Source organism: Coloeus monedula, assembly GCF_965178545.1.
Source record: "Coloeus monedula genome assembly, chromosome: 2".
Classification (NCBI taxonomy): Eukaryota; Metazoa; Chordata; class Aves; order Passeriformes; family Corvidae; genus Coloeus; species Coloeus monedula.
The window spans coordinates 70659365-70685542 of NC_138782.1; the positions used below are offsets into that span (position 1 = coordinate 70659365).

At 38.2% G+C, this 26178-nt stretch overlaps 1 protein-coding gene across 1 annotated transcript in view; it reads right to left on the reverse strand.

Annotated features, from left to right (window-relative positions):
* The window catches only part of LOC309586292 (dermatan-sulfate epimerase-like), a gene marked incomplete at both ends in the record, with an annotated part of 176223 nt that overhangs the window by 62076 nt on the left and 87969 nt on the right, over window positions 1-26178 (reverse strand). The window contains 3 exons of the mRNA XM_082303007.1: window positions 1237-1395; window positions 2219-2337; window positions 24684-24781. Coding sequence (XP_082159133.1) covers window positions 1237-1395; window positions 2219-2337; window positions 24684-24781 — 376 coding nt within the window. The remainder of the gene's footprint in view (window positions 1-1236; window positions 1396-2218; window positions 2338-24683; window positions 24782-26178) is intronic.

Consider the following 26178-nt stretch of genomic DNA (forward strand, 5'->3'; position numbering starts at 1 on the left):
CCAGGAAAAATCCTGAACATTAATGAATACATTTCCTTATTGAAATGTATCAGACTGAAAATATCTTTGTCTGACCTTAGTTTAGAAATCAGGATAGTGGGGGGAAATATGAGATACGTCTATTAAAAATATAAAGATATAAATAGCACTTCCATATTGTTTTAGTCCCATTGAAGATACCCTTTCCTCCTTTAAAATCAGGATCTTTTACAACACTTGGATTAAAAACATACCTAGTATAAAAGCACCCCCCAAATCTTTTCTATTGGTAAGTTAACTTTTAACCACAAAGAGTAATTATTTTAAAAGAAAAATAAAGTTTAGTGCTTTACAAAGCAAAGTGTGAGAAGCAAATTTATCTTGCTGCAACTAGAAGAAAATGACCTACTTATTTAGTAGCATATGAAATGAAGAGACACTCCAAATGGAGAGTGAAGCTTCGCTGTAGTTCCTACCCACATGGGACATGCTGGAGGTAGAATGCTGCCTCATCATCCATCTCAGTGCTGTTTCCTATTTACTTTGCTCTTTGGCAGCAGAGGAAAGCATAAACCATAGTAACTTTCCACTTTCTGTGGGAGAATTAAAAGGTGACAGTAGTGCTAAGGCCCTGCTTCCCAACTGTGATCAACCTGAAAATCACATTATTTATCTGAGATAACTATCAGTAAGTCTGCACTGGACCAGATTTTGAAGCAGTCCCTCTTACCTGAGCACAGCTGTCACCAAAATAACCTGTGAGGGAAGCAGCAAATTAAAAGTTCTGTGTATAGAAGGAAAGCACAAATAAACAATGTTTCACAGAGAGAAAGCAACCTTTAAAACAATGTAATAAAAATTTGTCCGTGTTTACAGTTGGCCTCAACACACGGGGAAACGTCATGAACTTAGCAGAGTTCAGGTGCTGGACTTGTGGTAAGTGGGCATGAAATTTCTCCTTGTGGGATGGAGGGCAGGATCTTGTTACTACAAAGGTTCTTGCTAAAGAAGTGCACGTACAGCTCTTTTTCTGAGATCCATGGCTTAGCTCCAGGGAGAGGTGCTGTGCTACCCATGCATTGCTGAGCTGGGACAGAATGGCATCCTCCTGGTAAGACAAGGAGGATACATCTGTGGGGCATGCTGATGCTGCCAGCACCCTGGCAGGATAAGAAGGTTCATTCTTAGCGCAGGTGACATGAGGCTTTTTGTAATTTATTTTATTCTGTTCCAGGAAACATCTGCAGGAACCCTTACCTCATATTTTCCTTTCTTCTCCAAGGGCTCAGATTCAGCCTTCATAGGCACTGTACCTCTGTCCCCTAGAAGCTCCTCTAGGATGAAGACAGTTTCCCAGTTGCTATAGTGACGAGCTGGGAAAATATCTGAGTGCATACTGTCACCGAAATAAACAACCTATGAGGGAAGAAGCAAACTAGAAGTTCATTGTATTCAAGGAAAACACAAGCAAACTGTATTTCACAGAGAGAGAAAAAGAGCCTTAGAACGACCTAATAAAAATTTCTCCATGTTTACACTTGGTCATGACATGCAGAGATCGTATTAATATCAAGTTTGAGGTTTTATCTTCAACCAGTTCCATAAGGGAAAGGCTGGCCCTGCATACGCTCCCTGCTCTTGCCTTCCAGAAGCATTGGAAAGGGATGCCTAACTGGGACCAGTAAAAGGAAGTGTAAGTTTTTTGACTGACAGAAATAGCTTGATGGGAAGCAGTGGAAAGAGTACCAAGAAAATACACTAAACTGGAACAAGTTTTAGACTACATTGGAAACAAAAGAGAACATAAAGCACTCCTCCTCGGTGACTCAGAAATCTTCTGTGTCCAGGGAAGAGTTTATTCACTATGAAAAATGTTGTCACACCATCTTCAGTGGCATTTTCACCTATCCAGACCTGTACTTAAAATAACCAAGCTCTAGTCTTCACTGATGCCATCTTTTAATCTATATGATCTGTTTCCTCAGGGAGATTCTTCCCAAAGCTGCTGAAATGCTTAACGACGCATACAGAAAGTTTAAATCTAGAAAGTTTACATATTTTACCGGTAAGAAGACAAATACACTACTTCCAGTTCTGGGCTGCAGGCTGTTAGCAGCAAGCACAACCAGAACAGATGTTTGTGACCAATCACATCAAGAACTTTAATGAAAGGTTGTCTGGTGAATTCTTGACTGAAACAGGGTATTTTCAGAAAGATTTACTCTCACTTATAACATACCTTGGGATCCAACTTGCCAGTCATCTTCTTCAGTAGATCATAAAGCTGGATAGCATTACCTTGGGAATACCAACCAGGCTTGTCCAGTGACAGCAGAGCCTCCTGCTCCTCGTCATTCTCTGAAATCACCACGCAAAATTGCATGCTGTTAGTGAAACCAGCCCATCCTCCTGTACTCGTGACTTGTGTGAGAAGCTGCCTGTGCACAGCTGGTCTATTTTGACATTAAACCAGCCCCAGTGTCTGGCTCAAGTTCCAGTACTGACTGTGGATTTAGTCAAGGTGTTTGGTAGCTGGGGGTAGACAGATATTTGTGAGAAAAGAAGCAGTTGAGTTTCATCAGTACTGGCTACAGAAGACCTAAAGAATTAAATTCATGGGCTTTGCCACCCAAACACTGCAGCAGTGAAGGCAGGAGGCCACACAGACCAGGCTGATGGAGCTGCTACAGATGAAGGTCAAACTGTGAAATAAAACAGACTTTAGGAGGCAGCAGGTACCTTGCCATGCATAAAAATGACCCACAGTTTTTAAACACTGACATAAACCCAACAAAGACTGAAGCAGCTCTTAAGGGCGTTCACCGGCCTTAGATCAGCACAAACAATGAGGAGTTCCAGTTATCATCCAGTTTTGAAGAGACGACGAGTGGACAACAACCACAATGTTGCTGGTGGTGGTATAAATCACAGTGACATGTACCCACTCTGGCAGTGTCAGCAAATGAGAAAAATCAGTAGAAACTGAAACTCCCTGGTCATCACCCAACTCTGCCATAGGCTTTGTCTCTAGCTGGTTCCAAAGCATGGATCTGACCCAGTGTCCATGTAACCTTGTTGCTTTTTCAAATCCATGTGCTATTGCCAGATGAACTCCTTTTAGCTTCTTGCTGGAGCCAAAATAGTAGTCTCAGTGAACCGATAAAGTAGAGTTTCATCAGAAATATTAATATTAATGTCTTTTGTCTATTGAACTGATGAAACAAAAGGTTGATTTTGTTATTTAGTCTCAAACGTGTCTTATTTCATGCTAGAGACGGAAGAGTTAGAAACCAACCCAGTACTTAGATCTGACTTAGGTGTAACATCAGAACTTCAGTTTTTCTCTTGCTTTATAGAATTTTTCAAAGTACTTAAAATGTATTAGGAATAAGAGGAAAAGAGCAACATCTACTTGGTTAGAGACTGCTGAAAGCTGAAGTGCAAATTTTGGAGAATGATGAAATGCTAAGACAGTTTTAAGAGCACTGAAGATGTATATGGTGCAATACGTTGGTCTTTGAAAGAAATTAAAAAAGAAGCAAGAAGATGGAAATGGGTGCGTGGAGAGAGGAATGACACCATTCTTTAATATTATGATTCCACGAAATTGAAGAAATGGAGACAAAACAATTCTATATTTAGGGTGTTTTATAAACTAGGAAAAAACAAGGAAATTCAAAGTTGACGTTAACAATTCATGTGGAACTTGTGTGGAAATGTCTTTTCCTTTGTTCTTCTTCAGGAATGTAACAATAATTACAATAATAAAAAATATGATAGCATCCATTAAAAAAAATCTTAATTTCCTGACTATTAAAACCTTTGATCAAACCACTTTTGAACAAACAGAAGTTTGTTCAACAGAAGTCAAAACAGGAAATTTATTTTATTTTTCTTGTATTTTTAGACACATTTTTGGATGGCTCACTGAACAAGTAGCCACAATCTTCAAATGACATGGACATAGAAAAAGAAACATATGAAAACAACTCTTTTGAGATGTGATGAAGTTTTTTTAAATTTGTGAAGATTTGTATAGCTATCATTGTCTCTCCATTCAGTCAATCAGGAAAATACTGGAGAAAAATGGAGCTTTTATGAGAGGTATTTTCAGAAAAATGACATTGCATTTGCAAACAGGAGCCCTATGTATTACAGCAGCTTCAGAAGGCTCCAGCAAAGAGCAAAACCCTGCTTGCTACCTCTGTGGAATGGCACGAGGGGAAGTCCTGACTGAAACAATTCACTCTAATTACAAGGTAGAAGACCTCGCTCTCTGTGAGAGCTATTACTGTCACTGCTAGCAATGGGATTAATCTCACTTAACTCAAGGCATCCGGAATTTAGGTTTCTAATTCACAGTTACAATCTGAACTAGTTGGCCCTGTGGTAGGCAAACGACAGTGCAACAAGCATTTTTTAGGGGTGCCAAGTCTGGAGAAGGAAAGGATTTAATTAAGTTAGAAAATTTGCTTTTAGACAATGAAATAAAGAGAAATTAATTTCCCCTTTAGAAGGAGGCAGCAAACAGCACTGAGATGTCTAGTTCATTATGGGAACACTTTGATTTTGGAAGGAGCTTCCTAAATTTGAGGAATTAGGAAGGATGCTTTAAAATATTTGAGTTGTAGGGTCATACGGATAACAACTCTGAATGGACAAACCATGCCTTGAACCATCTCACATAGCTGCTTGTGCTCACACATCGAGGGGTGCCTGTGTCAATTTTATTACTGTAATCTGAAGTGGAAGGAAATGGATGGTGTTGCAGTTGCAATAAGTCATTAACGAGGACGGTTTCTAATTCGCTTAAATGCTGCATAAATATGATTATGATAGTTCCTAATATATGTTCGATATCCCAAGCCTAATACTAGCTACACTCAGTCAAGAGGAAAACTGCTGCTGACCTTCTTTCCACTTTGCTGTTATTGATTCTTATAAGTTCATTCAAAGGTCAGAAATGCTATAAATATTCTTCCAGCAGGAAGCAACATACATAGGCGGGGATGCTTTAGGTCTTATAAGCTAGGAGGAAAAGAGATGTCCTGACAATTTCAAACAGACTGGATAACCAACAAGAATTTCTCTGATGATTTAGATGAAGTGATTCTTCTGAAGTCTCACATAACACTGAAACCCAGATTCCTGGCTGTAGACTGAAAACCTGCCACATCAAGAAATGTAAAGGTACCAAGCAAGTAAAATTAAAATAATTAAACCCAGAAAATCATTCTGTTAAAACACTTGCCCAAACCTAACTGTGATTCAGAGCTGTCTTCCTGAGGGGAAGTTACTGTTCCTTTTTAAAAACAACAAGGAAAGCTTGACTCATGCTGGGGCAATACTATCATTGCTGGGATGGTAATTTCCATACAGCTTTGTCTAACAGCTTGGGAAATGGTTTCTGATTCATAAATATACTTGCATCACCAATAAAATGTAAGTTTTTTCAGAGAAACCAGTTCACTAACAAGACTCAATATCCTTTTTCTTGTGAGAATGTTCTTGCCTATGTTTAAACATGCATTGCAGCTTTAAAACATGGCTCGAGGAACATCTGGTTTCATTCTGAATGATTATGCAAAATGTAATCAGTGAAGCTTATTATCATTTAAATGACAACTGATGGTAATTTACTTTGGCAGAGTCATTTTTTGGGAAAGACTTTGCACAGCTTGCTTACTGCCATCTGCTCTGTGTCCTCTTATGAGTTATACCTGCTGAGATGGGAAGGGTCTGAACCTGGGGTCTATCCCCAGCTTGGCTGGTGTTTACACTGTTAGGCCCCAGCCTGTGGGATAGGGCTCTCAGCTGGGAAGCCCAAGGTTAAGAGAGAAGCTGAGGCAAGGGTGAATTTATGCTTCAACAGTTCTTTGCCTACAGTGAGCCATACCTACACCCAGGTTAATTTTCATCAGTTCACCACTCCTGAGGCACCACCCTGTGCTGCTCCTCTGGCTGGGTGCCCTGCAGTGAGTGCTGGCTATACACTGGGGCCAGGACCTGCCAGTGACTCACCAAAGAGCCTGAGGATACCTCACATCTACTTGACTGGGCAGAGACCTGGGGAAGAAAGCAATTCCAAGTGCCCAGAGGCCCTGTCAGCTGAAAGTGTGCTGGGTTTAACTACAATGTGCATACAGCTCTCCTACAGCCCCTCCTTCTGCCTTTCTCTAGAGAGCCTTTAACCCATTTCCACACAGACCCAGTTAGACTGGCTATTACAGTTACTGGTATTTTTTTTCCCTTTGAGCTGTGCAGTAGAATGAAAAATGTGTCTACTCTGTCGCTGCTTGTGCCTGTACCTGCTCCTGCCTCTTCTTGCCCATGGGCAGCTCCAGTGGGCTCCCTCTGCCTGCAGGCACCTCATGCAGATGGGCTCACGTGTTCAGCAACTGAAGCTCTGGTTACCAACACGGGGGTTATTGTAAAACAAGTCCATTCTATGGTCCACAACTATCACACTGATATGCCTCTCTGCAATTTAAAATAATGCCATTTCAGACCATGAGGGATTAATATAAAAACTGGGTTATGTTCCAGTCTCACTTGCAAACACAGTCTGGTTCTGGATAGCATTTTGAGCTCACTTAAGAAAGACAAACTCTCCTTTCCAAAAGGGAAATCAGGGCAGGAGAGTGCATCATTGTACAAGGAGAAGGGGACCTGCACAGGTGGATTCTTCCAGTTGTAAAGGTGTAACAAGATGAGATGACTAAAGCTGCAGTTTCCCTGTGGGCATGTTCTCCATGAAGAAAGCAAGTACTTACAAGATTCCTGGAGGTAAAGCTTCATACCTTATGGGCACCCTTTTTAGGCTATCACCAAAAATATCCTGTGTATAGACCAACCAACTTTGCTGTGTGGTTTTCAGGATTCACTCAGGTATTAGTGTGTGTTTTGCCATCCCTGAATTACTTCTGGGCCCTGGAAGCAGCTGTGAAATCCATCTGCTCATGCATCAGCACTTGTCAGTCCCTTGTCTGACTGGATGACTGGAGGGAAATGATAAAGAACAAATTATTTCCTTAACATGATATGCTGAAATGAAAGGTTAAGGCTTCCCAAAGTGACTGGTGATTTTGGCCATCTCCATTTTTGGCTATCCGAGCTGTTATTATTATTTTTTTTTTCCCAGGAAAAGCCTGAAGATCACCTCCCCTTCCTGCCTTTTCATCATTCTGTGTTTTTTTGGGGTGGCTTATGGTTGGTGAGACAGAGGCTGAACTAATCAAAGTAAAAATTCAGTTTTGAAAACTGGAACATGATTTTAAAGTTTACATAGGGAGTGATACATATTTCTTATGCTTAGCAATCCCAACATATATGTGTTCGATCCTACAGAGGACTAAATAACAGTACTACTAAAAGCTGGCAATGCTCTGGAAGAGCACCACAGATAAAGCTGAGGAAAAAATACAGATACCACCCTGTGGAAAAAAACCCCCTATTTCTTAATAATTCCTAAGTACTGTTTATCCCATTATTAACAATTACTTTTCTCAGGAAGGACTTCTGTCCTTCCACTGTTTTGTAAGACCTGGTAAGACCAAAGTACAAAATAGTGTATTTTCAAATTGCTCTGGGCATATGTAAAAACCACAGAATCCTCTGAGCAGAAATGAAAAAAAAAAAAAAAAAAGAGTTTTTACATTTTTAGTTTTATCAAAACCTTTTAGGCTTTTATTAAAATCTGCCTTACTGCTTAAACTGTGCCAAGCAACAGGCTAGGTAGAGACTAAACTGAAGCTTTACTTGTTTGTAAGAAAATCAGTAGTTCCTTTAGAGACGTCAGCAATTAAGTTTCTCTAGAAGGTTTTGATTGTTGTGTTACAGGAACTGAAAATAACATCTCCCTACAGATTAAGTAATTTGTTTTCAAATCTGTCAAAGCATTAACTTTTTGCCACCCCAGGAACAGTCTGGCTAACAAAGCATTTCTGTTTAAAACACTGATATGATGAAATACAAGCAAAGACATTTTTTTCTCAGAAAAGAAAAATCACTTTTAGGGAAATGATTCTCCTACAAGTTCATTTTTAATTGTAGTTCATGTGCAAATTTGGTGAGGGTTTTGCCATAATTTTATTTAATTGCATTTATAAATCAGAAAACTTCTACTTTGCAAGGATAAGTGGGACATAAATACATAATTTCACTTCTTCATTGCACATATTTTGTAAGGGTTTTTTGTCTGTTTTGTGTTTTTGAATTGGGATCTTGGAAAGGTACAAAATGGCAAGAAAAGAAATAAATTTCCTCTCTAGAGCAGTTTTATTCTGGATCTCAGTTTTGTAAGAAGATCCAGAGCCTTAAAAATGAGGAGCTTCCAACACTCAGAAAAATAACCATGTTAAAATTAGTACCATAGTCTTCCTAGAGATCCCTATATAATTATGGAGAGAGACAGGCTTTTCCAGAAAGCATTTCCAATTAAAATAAGTTAAAAAAGGTAGGTAATTGAGGAAAAAAGCCCTGACATAAACATTCCAGGAATATACAGTTCAGTTCAAGCACCTGTCCATAGCTGTTCTTACCAGGGGGTACATGAGATGGAAGCAGAACACGGAGGGAAGCAGAGAAGATGAGATGAGAGCCATCAGACAGTTCTGACCTAACCTGTCACTTCAGAAAAATTTCTCAATTTCTCAATTAAAATCAAAGTGAGACACACAAAGCATTTTCTTTGCACTGTGTAGCCTGTAATCTTTTAGTTTACCCAAACCCTAGTAATACCTACTGAAAAAAGACATATTGAAATTTGCTCTTGGACCATAGTCTTCCCCACTGAAAATTGACACTGAAGTGTAATGTGGAAAAACTCCATGCCATCATTTACCTTGGCCTTAGACTTAAAAAAAAATAACCCCAAGGACCAAAAAAAGAATAAAAGTTCTTTAATCCACAGTTACAGAGAGACTAAGAATTCTTTCCCTGTATCTTATTACTTCAGGTATAAAATATACATGAAAACTGGAATAGACAGTTTGATTCTGAACAAATGTATCCCCACAAAGCAATATAAGGACCCGGCTGCAAGGGGCCTTTGCTTTTCATTTTTTCAAGTCCCTAAAAGATGTTATTTCAAAGGGAATAATGATTGCATAGGAGACATTAGCATGCATAGTTATCACACATACTCATTTGCCTGGAATATACAATAGACATTTTCATTAACTTTTATACGACACTATTTATACAACAGGTTGATTTACGATTTATGAGTAGTTCCATTCTTTCTTCCTAACTTATTACACTGTCTCAAATCCCTGTTTTAATTTTATTGATTTATTCTGTCTGAAGTTCCAGCTCCAAATATTGGCTGCCTCTGAAGGGGAGCAGTTTTATGTCAACCTTTGAAGACTAACTTAAGATTCCAAATGCAAAAAAATAAATTTGGGAATTATAAATAAACAAATAAGCAAACCCACACAGCTTTCTGCTTGTTAGTCATTTTACAAGTAGAGCTGCAGATAGTGGTTATTAGAGCCTTGCTCAGCTTCAGTAATTAAAAAGAAGAACCCAACCCAAACACAGTATTTCTAAGGAAAACTGGATGCCTTAGAATGATCCGTCGTTTTCTCCGGAAATGAAAGCTAACATCTGAGACTACTGAGAGAGAAGTTCTGGCTCCTGTTGATCCAAGACTTCTTTTTATCACATGGTAGCAGAGAAACATTACGTTACACATGTAAAAATCATACTGATATTAAACCCATTTGAATACAGCTGTCAGGGAAGAGACTACCTTGGCATTGCTTCACATATGTACTAAATAGTGAGTATTTTTATAGATTATTCATAATACTTGGCACTTCAAGTAACAATCAAAGAAAAAATATTTAATTAGAATATAATGCCATTAAATAATTAAAGACCATTTTCTCTTAGAAAATATAAAAACTGCCACTAATAATTTAACATCATAGATATAAAAGAATATGAAACATACCCACAATCACACTGGGTGGTTTTGTTCAGTAGCAAACACACTTTATTCCTGATATATTTTCTGCCTTATATTTTGTTTCCCTTTGCTCAAGAATATATTCAAGAAATACCAAAAGAGATTGGGATCTAACACGTATTTTAGACTCTCCCCTTGGAGTCTGTTCATTTATCATCAATGAATCCTAATGGTGATTCTGCAATTTTTTTTGCAATAAGGATGATTTTATTACAGTCTCTACTGCATTTTATATTATTACTATTCCTTTTAGATAAAAACATTACAAAAGAAGGGAAAGAGAAGTGTGAGCATGTGATGGAAGACAGAGACATGACATGTTCAGTCTTGAGGTCTGGGGACAATTTCATGGCCCTGTGGATCACAGTCATGGATGAATTCAAAGGAGGGACAAAGAGTATGACAGGGTTAGAACAACTGGCATAGATTTCAGAAGCTGTTTAAGGTCTGCTTACAGGTAACACCAGAGTGAAAATCAACATGAAACCTTGTTCCTGTAGGATCTGTTGAGATACAGAACAACTTTTAATAAACAAAATAAAAAATGATAGGGAATTAATGTTCTAACAAACAGGAAGAGTTCCTACGTGTGAAACAGTCACTGTAAAACTCAGAACAATGCAACTTGCTGGAGACAGCAAGTAAAAATGGAAATTATTCCTTTCTGGCAAAGTATGTTTAGTTTCCCTTTGAAGGGAAGACTCACATGAAAGATTTGTAGTAATGAGTCTTCTGAAGAAGTAAAAGAAGTGATTCCTCTGACACTTCCTAAGGCACAGGGAGGTGATTCCAGACAGCCAGCATGGCTCCACCAAGGGAAAATCCTGTCTGATCAACCTAGTGGCTTTCTATGATGGAGTAACTACAACAGTGGATAAGGGAAAAACTACAAATGTCATTTATTTGAACTCCTGTAAGGCCTTTGACATGGTCCCCCTAATATCCTTCTCCCCTGAGATCCCACCTGGAGTACTGCATCCAGCTCTGGAATCTTCAGCACAGGAAGGACAGGGACTTATTGGAGTGAGTCCAGAGGAAGGCCACAAAGTTGATCAGGGGGATGGAGCACCTCTTCTATAAGGAAAGGCTGAGAGAACGGTGATTATTCAGACTGGAGAAGAGAAGGCTTTGAGGTGACCTAATTGTGGCCTTGAAGGGAACTTACAGGAAAGATGGGGCAAGAATATTTACAAGGACATGTAGCAAGAGGATAATGGGAAATGGGTTTAAATTGAGAGTTGCTTTAGATTAGATACTAGATACTGTGAGTATGGTGATGCACTGGCACAGGTTGTCCAGGGAAGTTGTGAATGCCCCTTCCCTGGAGGTGTTCAAGGCCATGTTGGATGGAGCTTGGAGCAACCTGGTCCACCTGAAAGTGTCCATGTCCACAGCAGGGGGTTGGAACTAATGATCTTCAAGATTCCCTTCCAACCCAAACCATTCTGTGATTACCTTTCCAGTCCCTTATCTGTGCATGTTGTGTGGTTTGCAAAACCACTTGGGTATCTATATGAAAATGTGCTTTACCTTGTTTCTCAGAACCAAGAGCATTGTGCCAGCTCTCTCTATGCAGGAATTTCACCGATAAAATCTCTTGCTACTATTATTCCAGAAAAAAAAAAGAAAAATAATCTTGGAGCATTCAGTCTTATTCTGGCAGTATCACAGAAGCACCTGTAATCTGTGGACAGTAATAATATATGAAGTGGTTTTACAGCAGATAAGACTCAAGTTAGAATGAACATGTTTGCTAATGAAGAGAAGTCATGGGGTCACTAACTCTACCTAGAAAAACATGCAACATACATATTGAAGTTTAAGACATCTGGAGCTCAATGTGAATAATAAAGACAGGCTGAAGAACAAAGAGAGTGAGGAAGAAGATGGTACATCACTTTTGTTTTTGAGCTTTCAGGTTGCAAGAACTAATTCCCTTTGGAACATTAGCTACAGAGGACTTGCTAGTCACCTAAAGGACGCAGTGTCCCATGATTGCTTACCAGCCAAGAAATGTCCATTTTTAAAATTCTCTGACCTATTATTTCCTATTAGATGCTCCTAAACAATGTGACTCTCTACACACTTGATATTTACCTCTTGCAATAAGTCCGCATCTGCTGTTTGTTGTAGATCTCATCTGCCACTTACCACTTTGCAGTTCTCCTGGGTGCTTCATAAACATTGGATAAGCTGCAGTATTTAGAAACTGTGAAACTGAGGCAGAGATCACCTGTCATATCAAACTGCAGGAGATCTCAGCCTAGGCTTTGGTCACGACTCCTCCACATGCTCTCAGCTCATTTCTAGGGCTTCCTAACCACCTCCTTTCGCTACTTGCTTCCAATAGCAGATCTGCAGCACGAAAATCAAAATGTGCTTTCTGCAAAAAAACAATTCTACAGACTAACCTTAATAAAAGCTTGACATTTTGGAGAACACACAAGAGAACTCTAAAGCTCCTTAATCAAAACCAGCACATACAGATTCATGGAAACTATGCTGAAGGGAAGCTTTCTGCGTCAGTTACCGGCTATCGCTCTGCCAGGAATGTACCATACACAACTTTATCTTTGCTTTACTACAAACTGCCTCAATTCCAATTTCCAAATTAGTTATGAAGCAAATCACAAGGTTCTCTGTCTAATCATCTACTTCTTTTGAATTCTACAGATGAAAACAATTACGTGGAGAATAAAGATGAATAAAACTCCCAACTTCTATCACATATTGTTTATGTGCATGTGATACATGTCAAAGAAGGTTTTCCCCCCTCAAAGTCATACTGGTAAGTCCCCTGTGTCACAGGTAATTTTTCTTTCTTCCAGGAATTCCATTTGGATTTTGACACCATTTTAAGAACTGCAATGTGAAGTTATTTCTCCCAGGTTTGAACTAAATCTCAGCAGACCAGTAAAATTTACAAACTTATATTGACCCATCCCTCAGGCATCCCATCTTCCATAGGTCCTGTCCCACTTCTGCAAGACCTTTGGGTTCCTTGGGGCTCTTGATTAGCACTGCAGGTCTGTAATTAAGCAGTGAGAACACCTCAGCTGGGATTCAGACCCAGGCATAGAAACACAGTGTGAAGGCTCTACAACAGGAAGCGCAGCACTGGGTCAATGGGCCGATGTCCTCTGTGCAGTGGAGGCACTGCTGTTTGGGCACTGCAAAGCCCTCCATGGACCAGGCCTGCTGGCCCTTCATTGCCTACAGTGGGAGGTGGCTGAGGAGAGATGATAGATAGCCAGAGCAGTTTCTACACACAGTGGTTTCTGTATCTATTACTGGCACTTAATTGTTTCAAAATAGACCTCTGATTTTTGACATATGGCAGTACCCTTACAATGTACTTCTGAGTCAATTTTTGTTTGAGGGAGTGTGCTGGTTTTGGCTGGGGAAGGGTTAATTTTCTTCAGAGTGGCTGGGAGGGGTCTGTGTTTTGGATTTGTGCTGAGCACAGTGATGAAAATAGAAATGTTTTTGTTATTGCTGAGCTTACACAGAGTTAAGGACTTTTCTGCTTTTAGTACTTCCAAGCTGGCTAGAAAGTTGGAGGTGCCATAGGAGTTTGGGAGGAGACACAGCTGGGACAGCGACCCAAACTGACCAAAGGGATATTCCAGACCATATGACATCATGCTCAGTACATAAAGTGAGGGGAGGAAGAAGGAAGGGAGACACATTTAGAGCGATGGAGTTTGCCTTCTCAAGTCACTGTTATGTGTGACGGAGCCCTGCTGTCCTGGGGTTGGCCTGCCTGGAAGCTGTGAATTTTTTTGTTTTGCTTGAGGGCGCAGCTTTTGCTTTCACTAAGAAACTGTCTTTATCTCCACTCATGAGTTTTCTACCTTTTACACTCTGATTCTCTCTCCAATCCTGCTGCTGGGAGAGTGAGTGAGCACCTTGGCTGCTGGCTGGGGTGAAACCATGACAGTGAGAGGCTTGCAACTCCATATAAAAAAATAGCTTCTGAAAATGATCCACATTTCTCTGATACAGATTTGGCAAGAAGAAAAGCCAGGTTTTGAATAAGCTACCAAGGGTGTAACATCCTACTTAGAAAGAGCAGTAGAGTCTGGTAATAATCTACATAAATTTATAAGCTTTCCAGTGGGATATTTCTTGTTCCATGGACAAAATAAAATGTATCTGTAAATACAAATAAAATGTATTTAACCATCTAATAATAAAAATGCACAAAACAAATCAAAAGGAAGTATGTATTCTCTTAATGCCAGAACAGCTGTGGAGTTGTGCATGGTTTGTCTCCCTAGTGTTCCTTTAAGTCTTTTGAAATTTTCAATTTAGTTCTTTGCCCCAGTCATGGACACTCTTGATGGACAGTCTTGTATGTGCTTGGAAACAGAATGCAGGTGAAAAGACATTCATAAACATAATTCCCCGCTTCTAGTCTAGAATTGTTGGTATTGAATTGAATTATCTGTGTAAAAAATTGCTAGATGTTCTTAAGCATTTCTGTGGAAGCATAAACATGAGAACTCAAGGTATTATTCCAGAATGGCTGCTACTAATGTTATCACAAGCCTGTGACCTTGGTGTTGTTAGCAGCATGCTCTAACCAGCTGAGCTAATCTCAGGGCTAATAGGAGTCAGCTTGGCAAGCATTGCTCATGTATGGAAATGTGCATTTGCTTTTGTCTTCCATACAGAACTGGGTCTCCACATTCAGTGCAAAATCTTCCATAAATCCCAATCATTTTTATGCACCACCTATTATTATTGCACTATAAATGTAGTCTAGGTGGAGTACTGACTGCTTTGCTTCTAAATCTTGTCTGTCTCTTCTTAGAGAATATGGAGGAAAAGATCATCTCCCCTTAAAAACATTTTCATGTCTTAGAGAAGAATTCCCTTATGCCAGATAATTTTTTTGCTGAACACAGTTTTGTCTGGAATACAAAGTGGTCATTTAGGCATTTTGGTTTTGGTTTTGAAAACACAGACTTAGGCTATGGCAATTTATGTTCTATGGGCACCCACTGGAGAGAGAAGATTGGGTTGACAGGCTCTTAGCTCATTCTGCTGTGAAAAGAAGCTGCATTTTTTTGATTAATTTGGCTTCCGAAGTGTGGGAGTTTTCCTGCCTTGTCTCTCTGGTACAATCCAGATCAGACTGTATCATGGTTCTACTCTCTGCTAGAGTCCTGAAATAAAGAAACAACACCAGAAAGTGATCACAAAACTATGACTGAGGATTTTCTATAGATCTCGACTTTTAATGACCTCCCAATCATATAGCATATGTGTTTAAAGGCATTTGATGTGATTCTCTATGAAGGAAGTTTCTTCCATTAAAATGAAACATAAACATGGCCTGAACCACTGGTATGCAACTGTCTTCCAAAATAAACAACTAGTCGAGCTTATCACTTTCAATATTTTGAAGTAATTACTGGATAACTATTGAATAATTTGATTAATTTCAGTATAGAACACATGAAGTTCATGGGTCCAATTCCTTGAAATTATAAAGGATATATTAATGAACCATAAAAATTAAATCTAGCAGAATTAATTGAAATAATATTAATTTTCCCATTATGCTAAATCTTTAAAAAGGGCTAAAAGGATTTTCACAGTCAAGACTTATGAGTCCTTATTCAAACCCGGTTTACAGTTCTTCACTGCTTCTGGATTAGGACATTAGATATCTTAGGTGAATATGCAGATCTGCTGGAGATACAATTCAGGGGAGGTCATTCAATATCTTGGTTCCTTGGCTCAAGCAGAAAAGCCAGTGCTTTTATTTTCTACCATTTGTTTATCTGGTCTGCCTGTGGGTTTCTTGAAGACAGAAACTGACTCTTATCACATCCTTGCACAATACCATAAAGAAAAGAGGTTTAAGTTTTATCCTTCAAGACCTTGAATATAACATGATATAATCAATAGCTGGGATTTTGTAGTAGTGTTACTGTAGTAGTTACTGTAACTCCTTTTGAAAATGAAGACATACTCTCCATACACAAAGAATTCTGTTTTGGAGTACTTGGCAATTATGCTAAACATGTTTTCCAGTTTTAACAAAAGGAATATTGTTGATACCATGCTTTTGAAAGCAGCAGTTTTAACTTTCTTTGAACTAGTTTTCTGTAATATTCTTATCAGCTCTGTGCCAAACACGCTATTTAATATCAAAGGTAATCAGCTGAAGCAACCCCTGCTGTCTTTATGCAGAAGCAAGTTGCAGTTTTTCACTGTTTTGATTTTTGGATGAATAACTTCTTATTCCTTTTATCCTCTGAGGTACTTTGAACACTATGCAAACATATAAAGACTTTGGCCTGACACATTTACTATAATTTTTTTCTTTTAAAGAAGGATGGGCATTGGAGAATGCATCCACAGCTCAGCCTTCATCTCAATGACAAAGCAACAAAGAGATGCCTTATTTCAAAGACCGTTTCATTTTTTTTCTTTTAAAAATTTTTTTAAATAGACAAGGAGTTGTTTGTGAACAACAATGGAAATAATGGGGCCTATCTTCCTATGAAGTTGTTTCTGCTGTTGCATTCACTGAATGTCTAATAGCGTGCAGAGTCTCACGGGTGCTTTTCCAGTAGCTGGGTCATTTGTAGCTAGGCTCTCATGGATGGATACTCAGATATCTAATCAAGGGGAAGTTTATACTGCAGCCTTTCTCCGTGTTGGCAGTGATAGACCCATCTTTTCCTCTCCAGCCTCTTGAGGCTGTCATATCTCTGAGAATGCTAGGCCAGACTCAAATGTGGTTGAAATTGCAGTATTGATAGAGGTTCGCAGTAGGGGATGGGCGGAAATTCCTACCCGCACATACCATGAGATTGCATAAGCCTCAATGCTTAGGCAAACAGAGTAAATGTTAAAGAATTAGCCTGTGTCCTGGCAGCTCTTCTGGCTAATATGGTTGAGCCAAAGGAGCTCAAGAAGAAGCACCAAACCCAATTTCCATTGGGCGGTTCAGTTGATAACAAGGTACCTCCTATGGCCAGATTCAGGCTGAAATTCTAGCCCTTGGCCCAGGCTCCAGGTTTACAGTGAATTGGGGTAGTCGGGCAATTCAACACAGTGCTCTCCCAGTAGAAACAGAAACAGAGCTTTGCTGCTTCCTATGTGCTCTAAAATGCCTGAGTGAAACCCATCATTAGTATAACAAATTCGTATAAATGATGTGATGACAATCTGGCCTCACAGCACTTCTGAAGCAAGTACCAGTAAAGCCCATTCAAAAAACAACCCCAAATAAACACAAAAAACCACACTCGCTCTATTCCTCCTCCTAGGAAAAGGGATGGCTTCTCAGCTCAGATTTCCACTGTAAGGGAAAAGTCATTCTTTGGCTACCACGTGGTCTACCTACTACAGAGTCACCACTTGAAGAACTTACACCAGTTTAACCATGTCACTGTAGTAGTGGATGCACACACCATCAGTGCAAACTGCAGAGTGTCTCTTGCTTTTCACGAAAGGTTTAAAAATGATACACTGCCAGTTAGTAATCAACTATGCATTGTCAACTTCTAATTCATTATCTCTGTAGTGGAACAAAATTGTACAAAACATTTGCTTTTATGAGGCAATGACCATCAGATACAGTAGCCAAGGACTTTGGAAACTATCAGAAAAAATGAAGCCTGTGACTTTAACAACCCACTCTGCAAAAGGATGTGAGTCTGTGCTGGCCCAGCTTTATTCTGCTTTTTGCACCTGTTTTAAATGCTTTCACACAGAACTTTGTACTGAACACATAAAATCCAAAATCAAAATGGTCACAGTCAACTAAGGCTATGTTTATAAAAAATGAAATAAAATAAAATTTAACTGTTGGAAAGAGTTTGTTAACCCATCAGGACAGTTAAAAGACTCCCATCTAACCTATCCCGTAGATAATTACAAACATTGATGACACGATAGGAAATAATCGCCTCTATTCTCAAACGATTCCCAAAGTATTGATTTCAAACTACACACAGGTACTATCTAGCAAACCTTATAAAGATTAATTGGTAAATCCCTTTGATTACAAGGTAACATCTGTTGATTTTCTAAATGTTTGTCTACAGCACATAAATAATATCAGGAAACCAGAAGTCTTTGAGACAGCTGTTTACACTATCAGAAAAATAATCTGTGGAGTGGCTGATATCTTGCAAAGGCAGTACACAAAGTGGAATAGTTTTAGACTAAGATCATTTAAACAAAGGGTAGGAGGTAAAACAGTCATCCAAGAGGCCTGACATTGTGGATTTTTTTAAACACTCTCTGAGCTTCTCGAGTGGATTACGAATATTTGTATGAAAGCAAACCCTGGTTTATGAGATGAAATTTGTATGTGTCTTCCACTGTCAGCTCTATTGGCCTCCCCTAGCCTGCTTTTCAGCAAGTAGAGTCAGGCATTGATTATGTTGCTAAAGAGGGTGTCAACTGAAGGAAGCATCTTTATAAGGTGCCTCCATAATCCTTCCAGTTTTTCATAATAAAAATTAAAAACGGCCAGGTTATACCACTGAATATGAATTATTTCTATATAATCATCCATACCAACCAGTTGCTTGATAAAATGAAAATCCCTGGCTGAGATAAGAGTAGGGAATTATTTCTCAGTGGTGGCTTGGGTATAGAACAAGATACTTTATCCCTTTCAACAGTGGACCTCCTACTGCCAGCTTATTACAGAACCTGTTTCTGATATTAGAGCAGTAAGAGACTTTTCATCTTAATATCCTCATCCTGCGACATACAAAAAGATCTAGTTTTGAAAACTAGAGTACAAAATATCATTACTTGTTAGTTATAATACTTCTTTTTCTTTCCTAAATAGCTGGAAAATAAATGAAAATCAGTGCCAATACACTTTAAAGAATTGCTAAACAGCATTTCCCTAAAAAGAGCAGCATTGCTTTTAAGGGCCATAAGGCACTGTGGGATGTTACAACAATATAAAGGCAGTCATTTTAGAAGAGATTTGGGAAATGGTTACAGACTTTACACCTCTTGAATAATGCAGTGTGCAGCTAGCACAACCTGTCCATGCCACTCTGTCACAAGCTCCCAGCGAAAATGCATTATGTTGTCTCATGTTACAGAATATACCCAGACAGACTGATGGGAAGAAGCACCATCTCCAGAAGAATGGATACAAGCACAGCTGCATTACATAAAGGAACACCCTGAGCCACCGGAGGAAAAGATTACACAGGTGACCTTTGCTGGTGCTGTTGTTATTCTGCTTGTGCCTCCTGAGAGGTGCAAGAAGAGGCCCTTCATGGCCTTCCCTGCAAAAGGCTTCTGAGACCCACAGGAGGATGGTGCTGCATCCCTGCTGTGGCTGGAGGGCCAGCTGGGAGCACCAGTCTGCCCAGTACCTGGGTACACCATTTTAAGCTATCTGACATATTAGTCTTATTGCAAAAGTTCTCCTTGAGACAATGGTAGAAGTCAAAAGCAAAGACCTGAAATTCAAAAAGCCCCACCAGTGTGAAATCCCTTTCCTATGTATGTTTCCATGCACCACTCTGCTCTTACACAGCCTCTTCCCAGGCTCTCCCTTCCCACCACCTGGCTCCCCCAGCCCCTCTCCAATTCATCTTTGCCTCACACAAACGTCCTTGTGCCCCCTGCATTCAGGTCAGCAGATTTTCCTTCCCCCCTTGCTCATGGAAGGAGCAATGGGCAGCCGAGCTCCGGTGATAAAGATGTGCAGGGAATCCACATCAAACAGAAGAAAAAGTCTAATTTAATCCCAGCACTGGCCTGGGTCTAGAGGCATAGACCAAAGATGTGGGAAATACGACAGTCTTTGCAGACTGAGGGCCACAACCCATGTATTTGAGTAAGGATTCACAGGTGCAACAGAAGAATAGGTTCCTATTGGGAGAGTGAATTCTTCATTAAATATCAAGTTTCTGCATAAAAATACCAACAAATGTGCTGTCATATCTGTGATCAGCTAAGGCCGAAATCCAAAACTATTTTAAAAATTGAATCTACACTTAAATATGAAGATCTGATGATATAATGCAAGATAAGATTGGTAAGAAACATAATTGGAACAACTAAAATAGCAAAAAAGACTAGCTATGCTTTCATGCTTTAACCTCACAGGCTGATGCACAAAAAAAGAAATATCTTTTTCTTATCAAGGTAGCCTTCACTGCGAGAGGTAGTAACTGAGATACCTATTATACCACAATCATAGCTATTGAGCTATATTGTAGATTCAATTCAATGCATTTTCGTTGAAAATTTTAACAGAATTTTCTAGAGGTGGCATTTATATTCTTCAAATGAGTGAATAATGCAAGACTATTTAAATGAGATATATAATAGTGCTATATAATGTTTTAAAAATTCCACATTTTAATATATATTCTATAGTTTTACTAAGGTCTTATAAAATTTACAGGGTAGTATTTTGATATTCTTCTGGTGGTAAAGACAGAAATCGCAAATAAAAAGAATAACCTAAAAAGAAGTTAAATTCCTTACACATGAAGAAAGGCACCTCCTTCCTCATCCTGGTCCTCAGGCCTAAATATCCTTAGAAAATAAATGCAAAACCTAGTTATCAGGAGAATCAGCCCTGATTCTCCACCCAGTTCTGTAGCCCATCTCCAGCATAATCAAGCCCAGATGTCACAAAAGATGGCAAAAGAAAACTCAAGTAGCAGACATGGGATCACCCCTCCTGAAGTCTTGCAGTCCCTAATAACCAAAGATGGTCTTCAGACCAGAGGTATCGTGTTTTATATCCTGTCCCCTTATTTACTTTTCTAATTGGTCCTTTCAGCTTATAGAATTTTCTTGTATTTTTAGAGGGCTAGAGAAGAAGACTGAAGGAGGAAAAAAGATTCTGCACAGAATTGTTAAAATGGCATCATAAAAATTAGAGAACCAAAAGTTTCTTAAATGGGAATGCTACATTCTGCAGCAGAGGCATCTTGAGATGGACAGAAATTCCAATTCAGGAATAAGGCACATAGCCTGGAAGTGTAACTGAAAGCAGGCTTCGAAATGTGGCATCCACTGGCACTCCATCAATAGGATTGTTTTCAGCCTGTACAGATATATACACACATATATGAGGCTATACATAAGTTTTTAAGTATGTGTTTCAAATTCAGACACTGAACAGCCAGCAATACATTTTCAATTTATCAAAAAACCCCCAGATCAGAAAAGACAGCTGTGCATGAGCTGAAAATAAAAGATATATAAGCCTTCTTTAAGACCAAGCAGAATTCCCTGTGAATACAGACTTAGAGAAGGCTTTCAGGGAATTAAGGTTTATCTTTAGCATTTCAATTATAATTTTGGATTGTAAAACATATATTTGGCAATGATCAGAGCTGGCAGTCAGGCTAGTAATTTGATATGCATTTAAAAGTGATGCGATAATGGGAAAGCTCTGCTGTCAAATGTTACAGAAATCTTCGTGTATTGCAGTATCATATAATTCACAACTGTATTTTCTATTTATATTCCTTCATACCCTTAGTAGAATGATAAATTATTTTAAGCTGAATGTAGCTGTTGAAAACAAAGAAAATCCTTCATTGTCAACACAGGATTTACACAAACATTTTCAACCTGATCCTTAGATCCTGTAGCTCAAGATAATATTAGTACTTTCAAGAACCATGAGAAGTATTTCCCTATGTAAAAGAAAATATAACCTCATGAATAACAAGTAAATTATGGATTATTCATATTATGGTAGCAAAGTCTGGGGGTTTTTTATGTACAGCAGTGTTCTCACAAAATATATCCTTTGCTACATAACTTACCCCTAATTATAAAAACTGCTTTGCCAGGTTAAAATAAATGTAGCTGTCCTAAAATCTGTAAAGATTCACATAAACTGTTCCTCCACTTAACAGAATGGTACTTTGAAAGACAATTATGCAAAATTAAATAATTAATTATTGTGCTTTTCAGTGTCCCAGTCACACAAATCTTTTAGGCTTTCAAACAGTGTTTTGGTTGCTTTAGATGATGCACATCTTGAAACTCAAATGAAATACTGATGCAATTTTAATTGACCAATTAAAATAATGTTTCATGGTTTCTAAATGGACTGGCTCTAAAATTACTTGTCTACTGAAAAAAAAACCATTTTCAGAGCTGTTACCCAGTATCACATTTCCAGACAATGCCTCCTTTGTCATCTCGTCCTGTTTCTCATTCTCCTTCAAATGCCTACTGAACACAATTGCCTTTTGAACTTATTCACTGAAAAGAATTTATCCTTCTCTTTAGTAAACTTCAAAACCTTTCCTTTAGTAAATCTGCAGCAGAAGTCCTGTTATAGACAAATAACATTTAGCACCAGCACACAATGCAACACTTGGGATGTTTGAAATTAAGAACACATTCCATATTTTGTGCCCTATCCTTAAGTCCATTTATAAGCCAATAAAAGATGGTATCATTAGGAATTTATTGCAGCTCAGACCTACTGATGGTTGGAAGAACATGGCTGAGATTCAAATCTGGAGAAATGGATAGCAATGAGAAGCAATTACTTCAGTTCATTTTCTACAACACATTTCTTCCTAGAACAAGCTTTTTTTCCCTAAATTACATTAGCAAAAGTTTAGTCTCTGTGCTTTAAGAAAATATTTATTATGATGTCCACCTATAGTTTTTTTTACTTTTTCAAAGGAAAAATAAGTAAATTTTGTCTCCTTTATTTGCAGCACAATGGCCAAACTCTTCTGCCTGAAGTCTGTAGTGCCAACAGGAAGAAACAAAGTGGAAACTGAAATTTTGAATTTTCAGTCGTTCTGATATGAAAGAAAGCCTTAAAAAAAATTCTGAAAACTGGAAAACTGCTCCCTGTCGACATATCAGAAGCTCCACCGTATACTGTTTCAGCTGCTGTGAGGAACACAGAGGGAGGGCATCAAAATAAACATTATAGAAATGTATTATTATTTCAGGCACTTTCTCATATAAATGCCCCTACTTTTACAGTTTAAACTTCATGTACTCTTAAACAAGCTCTATGGTACTTTTAAACATACCTCTAAAAACCTGTCCTATGTGTATCATTCTTTGCTTTGAATGTTGTGGCTGGTCTTTCAGAAGAAACCAGTTACTTTCATTCAAATACAAATATAAGAACAAAAAAAACCCCACTCCCAGGTTAGTAGTTACAATAAATTATTTATCTGATGATTGCTTTAGTTACGTTTGTGTCCCTTATCTACTTAGATAGTGAGGTGTCCAGAACAGAAACTACATTTTATTTAGCATTAATAAGGTATTGATGTAATGAGTGATTGACTGACATTTGAGCCCCGTTGCATTGTCAAGATATAAACGGAATGAAAACCACTAAGTCAATAAGAGGACTCCAGATAACGCTGTTCCTGTTTGAAAGCAGAAAAAGAAAGAGCTTCATGAAAATTGGTCCTTACAGTGTAATGTAGTGATTAAGCCAGTGCTACACAGTATCAATGGAGAGAGTAACTTGGTCTTCTCCCTCTAGTCTGCCCTTGTTTGCACAAAAACCCCCACCTTGTCAAAGTATCTTGGAGCTTTTTGGCTGTCTATTAAATTTATTGAAACTGTCCAACAGGCTCGAAAGTTGCTGGCTGGATTACTGACAGAGGGACACAGCAGGATTTCCTTAGGAAGTCAGGCTAATCAGATTGTTTAAAAGAAATCCAAAGTGAATTACATTTTATTTTCAGTTTGCCTTATACAAAAGTAAATCAAATGGCTGCAGAATTGAGCCTTTTTCACCCTTTAAGATTTTAGTCCCCTCCCTCCTTTCACACAAATAGTTTCAATTTCCCTTCTGAGATATGTTTTTCTCAAATTGTCAACTTGGCAACTATTTGAACTAATCCTTTAAAATCACACCTAAGATACTTCTTACTTATTTTTCTATATAAATATGTGAAACATTAAAATGTAGTTTCAGTATATATTTCTTCTACTTGTTTCAGTTTTACTGTAAACGTTCCACAAGCAAAATTTCTTTTGAGCTGCAATGCTGACTTTCCTGTCATAAAATGATAAAATATGGTTCAGTGTATGCTGACTTAAGTTATTTTGCCTATAAAATTAATTTTCAGGTAACATTCAACCATAAAGGTATTTACCAAAATATGGAAGAATTAACTGTCTTCAGCAATGTTACATTGTCATTTGTACTTCAATGAACACTGCTCTTATAAACCTCTTGTGTTAAAACCTTAATTACCTTATGGACAACATTGCCAAGTGTTTCAGATTGTTTTAATTATATTAACTGAGTACAAGGGCACTTCCTTTTCACCTACTCCATCATTTAGCCAAAGTAAACACATTTAATGCTGTCAGATTTCCATCACAAAACATTTCCTTCAGTTTTGCAATTTTATTTGTACAGTTCTCTGAATTTCCTTTAAATTCTTTAAATATTTCTGCTGGTTTTTTTCCAGAACTAAATATTGTTTTGTGTGCATGACCCTGTCAGCACAATAAAGAAAAAGATTCTTTTTCATTAATGATGCAATATTTGAGACCCCATGTAATTTTAATTACTATCATAGCTCTGCCTTTCAATTGTCCTCAATACTGTAATTTTTAATTTCTCAGTGCTTCTCAGTCTTAACAGAATTTTAGGAGTCCACTTCCCACCCCATTGCCAGTGTTCAGTCGCCTTTATTTAATTTCTCCTTTTTTTTTTTAACCATAGAGTTAAGCAGATGAGAAGAGACTGACAGCTGCAACTTACCAAGAGTTCGGAAAGGTCTTTGGTTTGGTGTATGGGAGAAGAAACCAGGTTTCAAAGCATTTGTGATCAAAATATCAAAATACTCTTCGAAATCATTCCTAGAAAGTAAAGTAAATGTGATTAGCTGAACTAACAAATTAGTTAAATGCCATACAATACTCTTTAAGACTTAAGAAAATAACAAAGTACTTCTTTAAGGCACTTGCTTCTGTCACTTTTTTTTTTTCAGTGCTTGTTCAGTGTCACTATTATCCATATTTTCCTGAGGTAGTCAAAAGGGAGTCACACTTTGATCTTTGGGAACACTCATTATTTGTAAGAAGATGTTCCTTGATCTCAGGAGAACATGTAACAGATCATATATTTTTAATCTGAGATGGCAACGTATGCATAGACACGCACAGAAAGTTGTAAATGAGGGATATTCTTTTCAAGGAAGAACATATGAAGTGAAGTGATGGGCTAGGAAGTAACTGAAGACACTTAAACACAGGTGCTTATATTGTTGGTATCTGTAGGGATGCACAGGCCTAAGATGCCACTAGCAGACAACAGAGATCTAATTTACAGCCAAGGAAAATTAGAGTGTGATTTCACATAATCCAAAATTGAAGCACCATTTTGAAAGCCAAACTCCCTCTTCAGATTCCACTGGCTGCTCTCACTACATCCCTGCTGGTTACAGGGAAGTTGGACATGTGACTACAAATAAACACCCATCAGCTTTGACTCTTCATCTACCAGCTGATTCCCACACTAAATTCAGATTTTTCAAAGATCTTTAGGTCCATATATACAGATTGTTATCTGAACTCTGGAAATCCCATCAGTTTAAATGGGTTTGAATGTCTCAGCATAATATATAAGAAAACATTCCTCATCTATGATGTACTTTATTTTATTAGAAGTGTTTCATTGCTTAGGTGACTTCATTGCCTACAATATCCAAAAAAAGATGGATACTCTTGCATGGAAAAAAGAAATCACAGATGGCAAGTCCAAGATGGACACAGGCACTGAAATGCTATCAGCAGTAGAGGAAGTTTGCTGGAAGTAAACTAGCTAAGTGTATCACTTTCAAATAATTCATGATCTTCCATAGAACTGAGATATCTTATCAAAAACGGAACGCTCTCCCTATGAGAGACAGCTTTTGGGTTGTGCTCAAAATTACATTTCAGCCTTAAAATAAAAGTGCCATTCTAATGAAATTTTAGATTTGTCTAATTTTTCTCCACTTGTGACCATATGTAAACCTTTACCTTTTAAAAAGAACCGTTATCAAATATTACAATGGTATGTTTTTAAAATTTGCTTCCATGTGGAAGATTCCAGACACTGAGCAAACAGGCCAGACTCTTCTGTCCTCAGGTGAAAAGAATCGACTGAGACAAACTTTTCAAATTAGGGTCTGGTGCAAATAATGCATCCATGGGTAAGTTAAGCTTGAATTTGCATAACAAAGCAAACGTTTCAGGAACACAACAAAGAACAA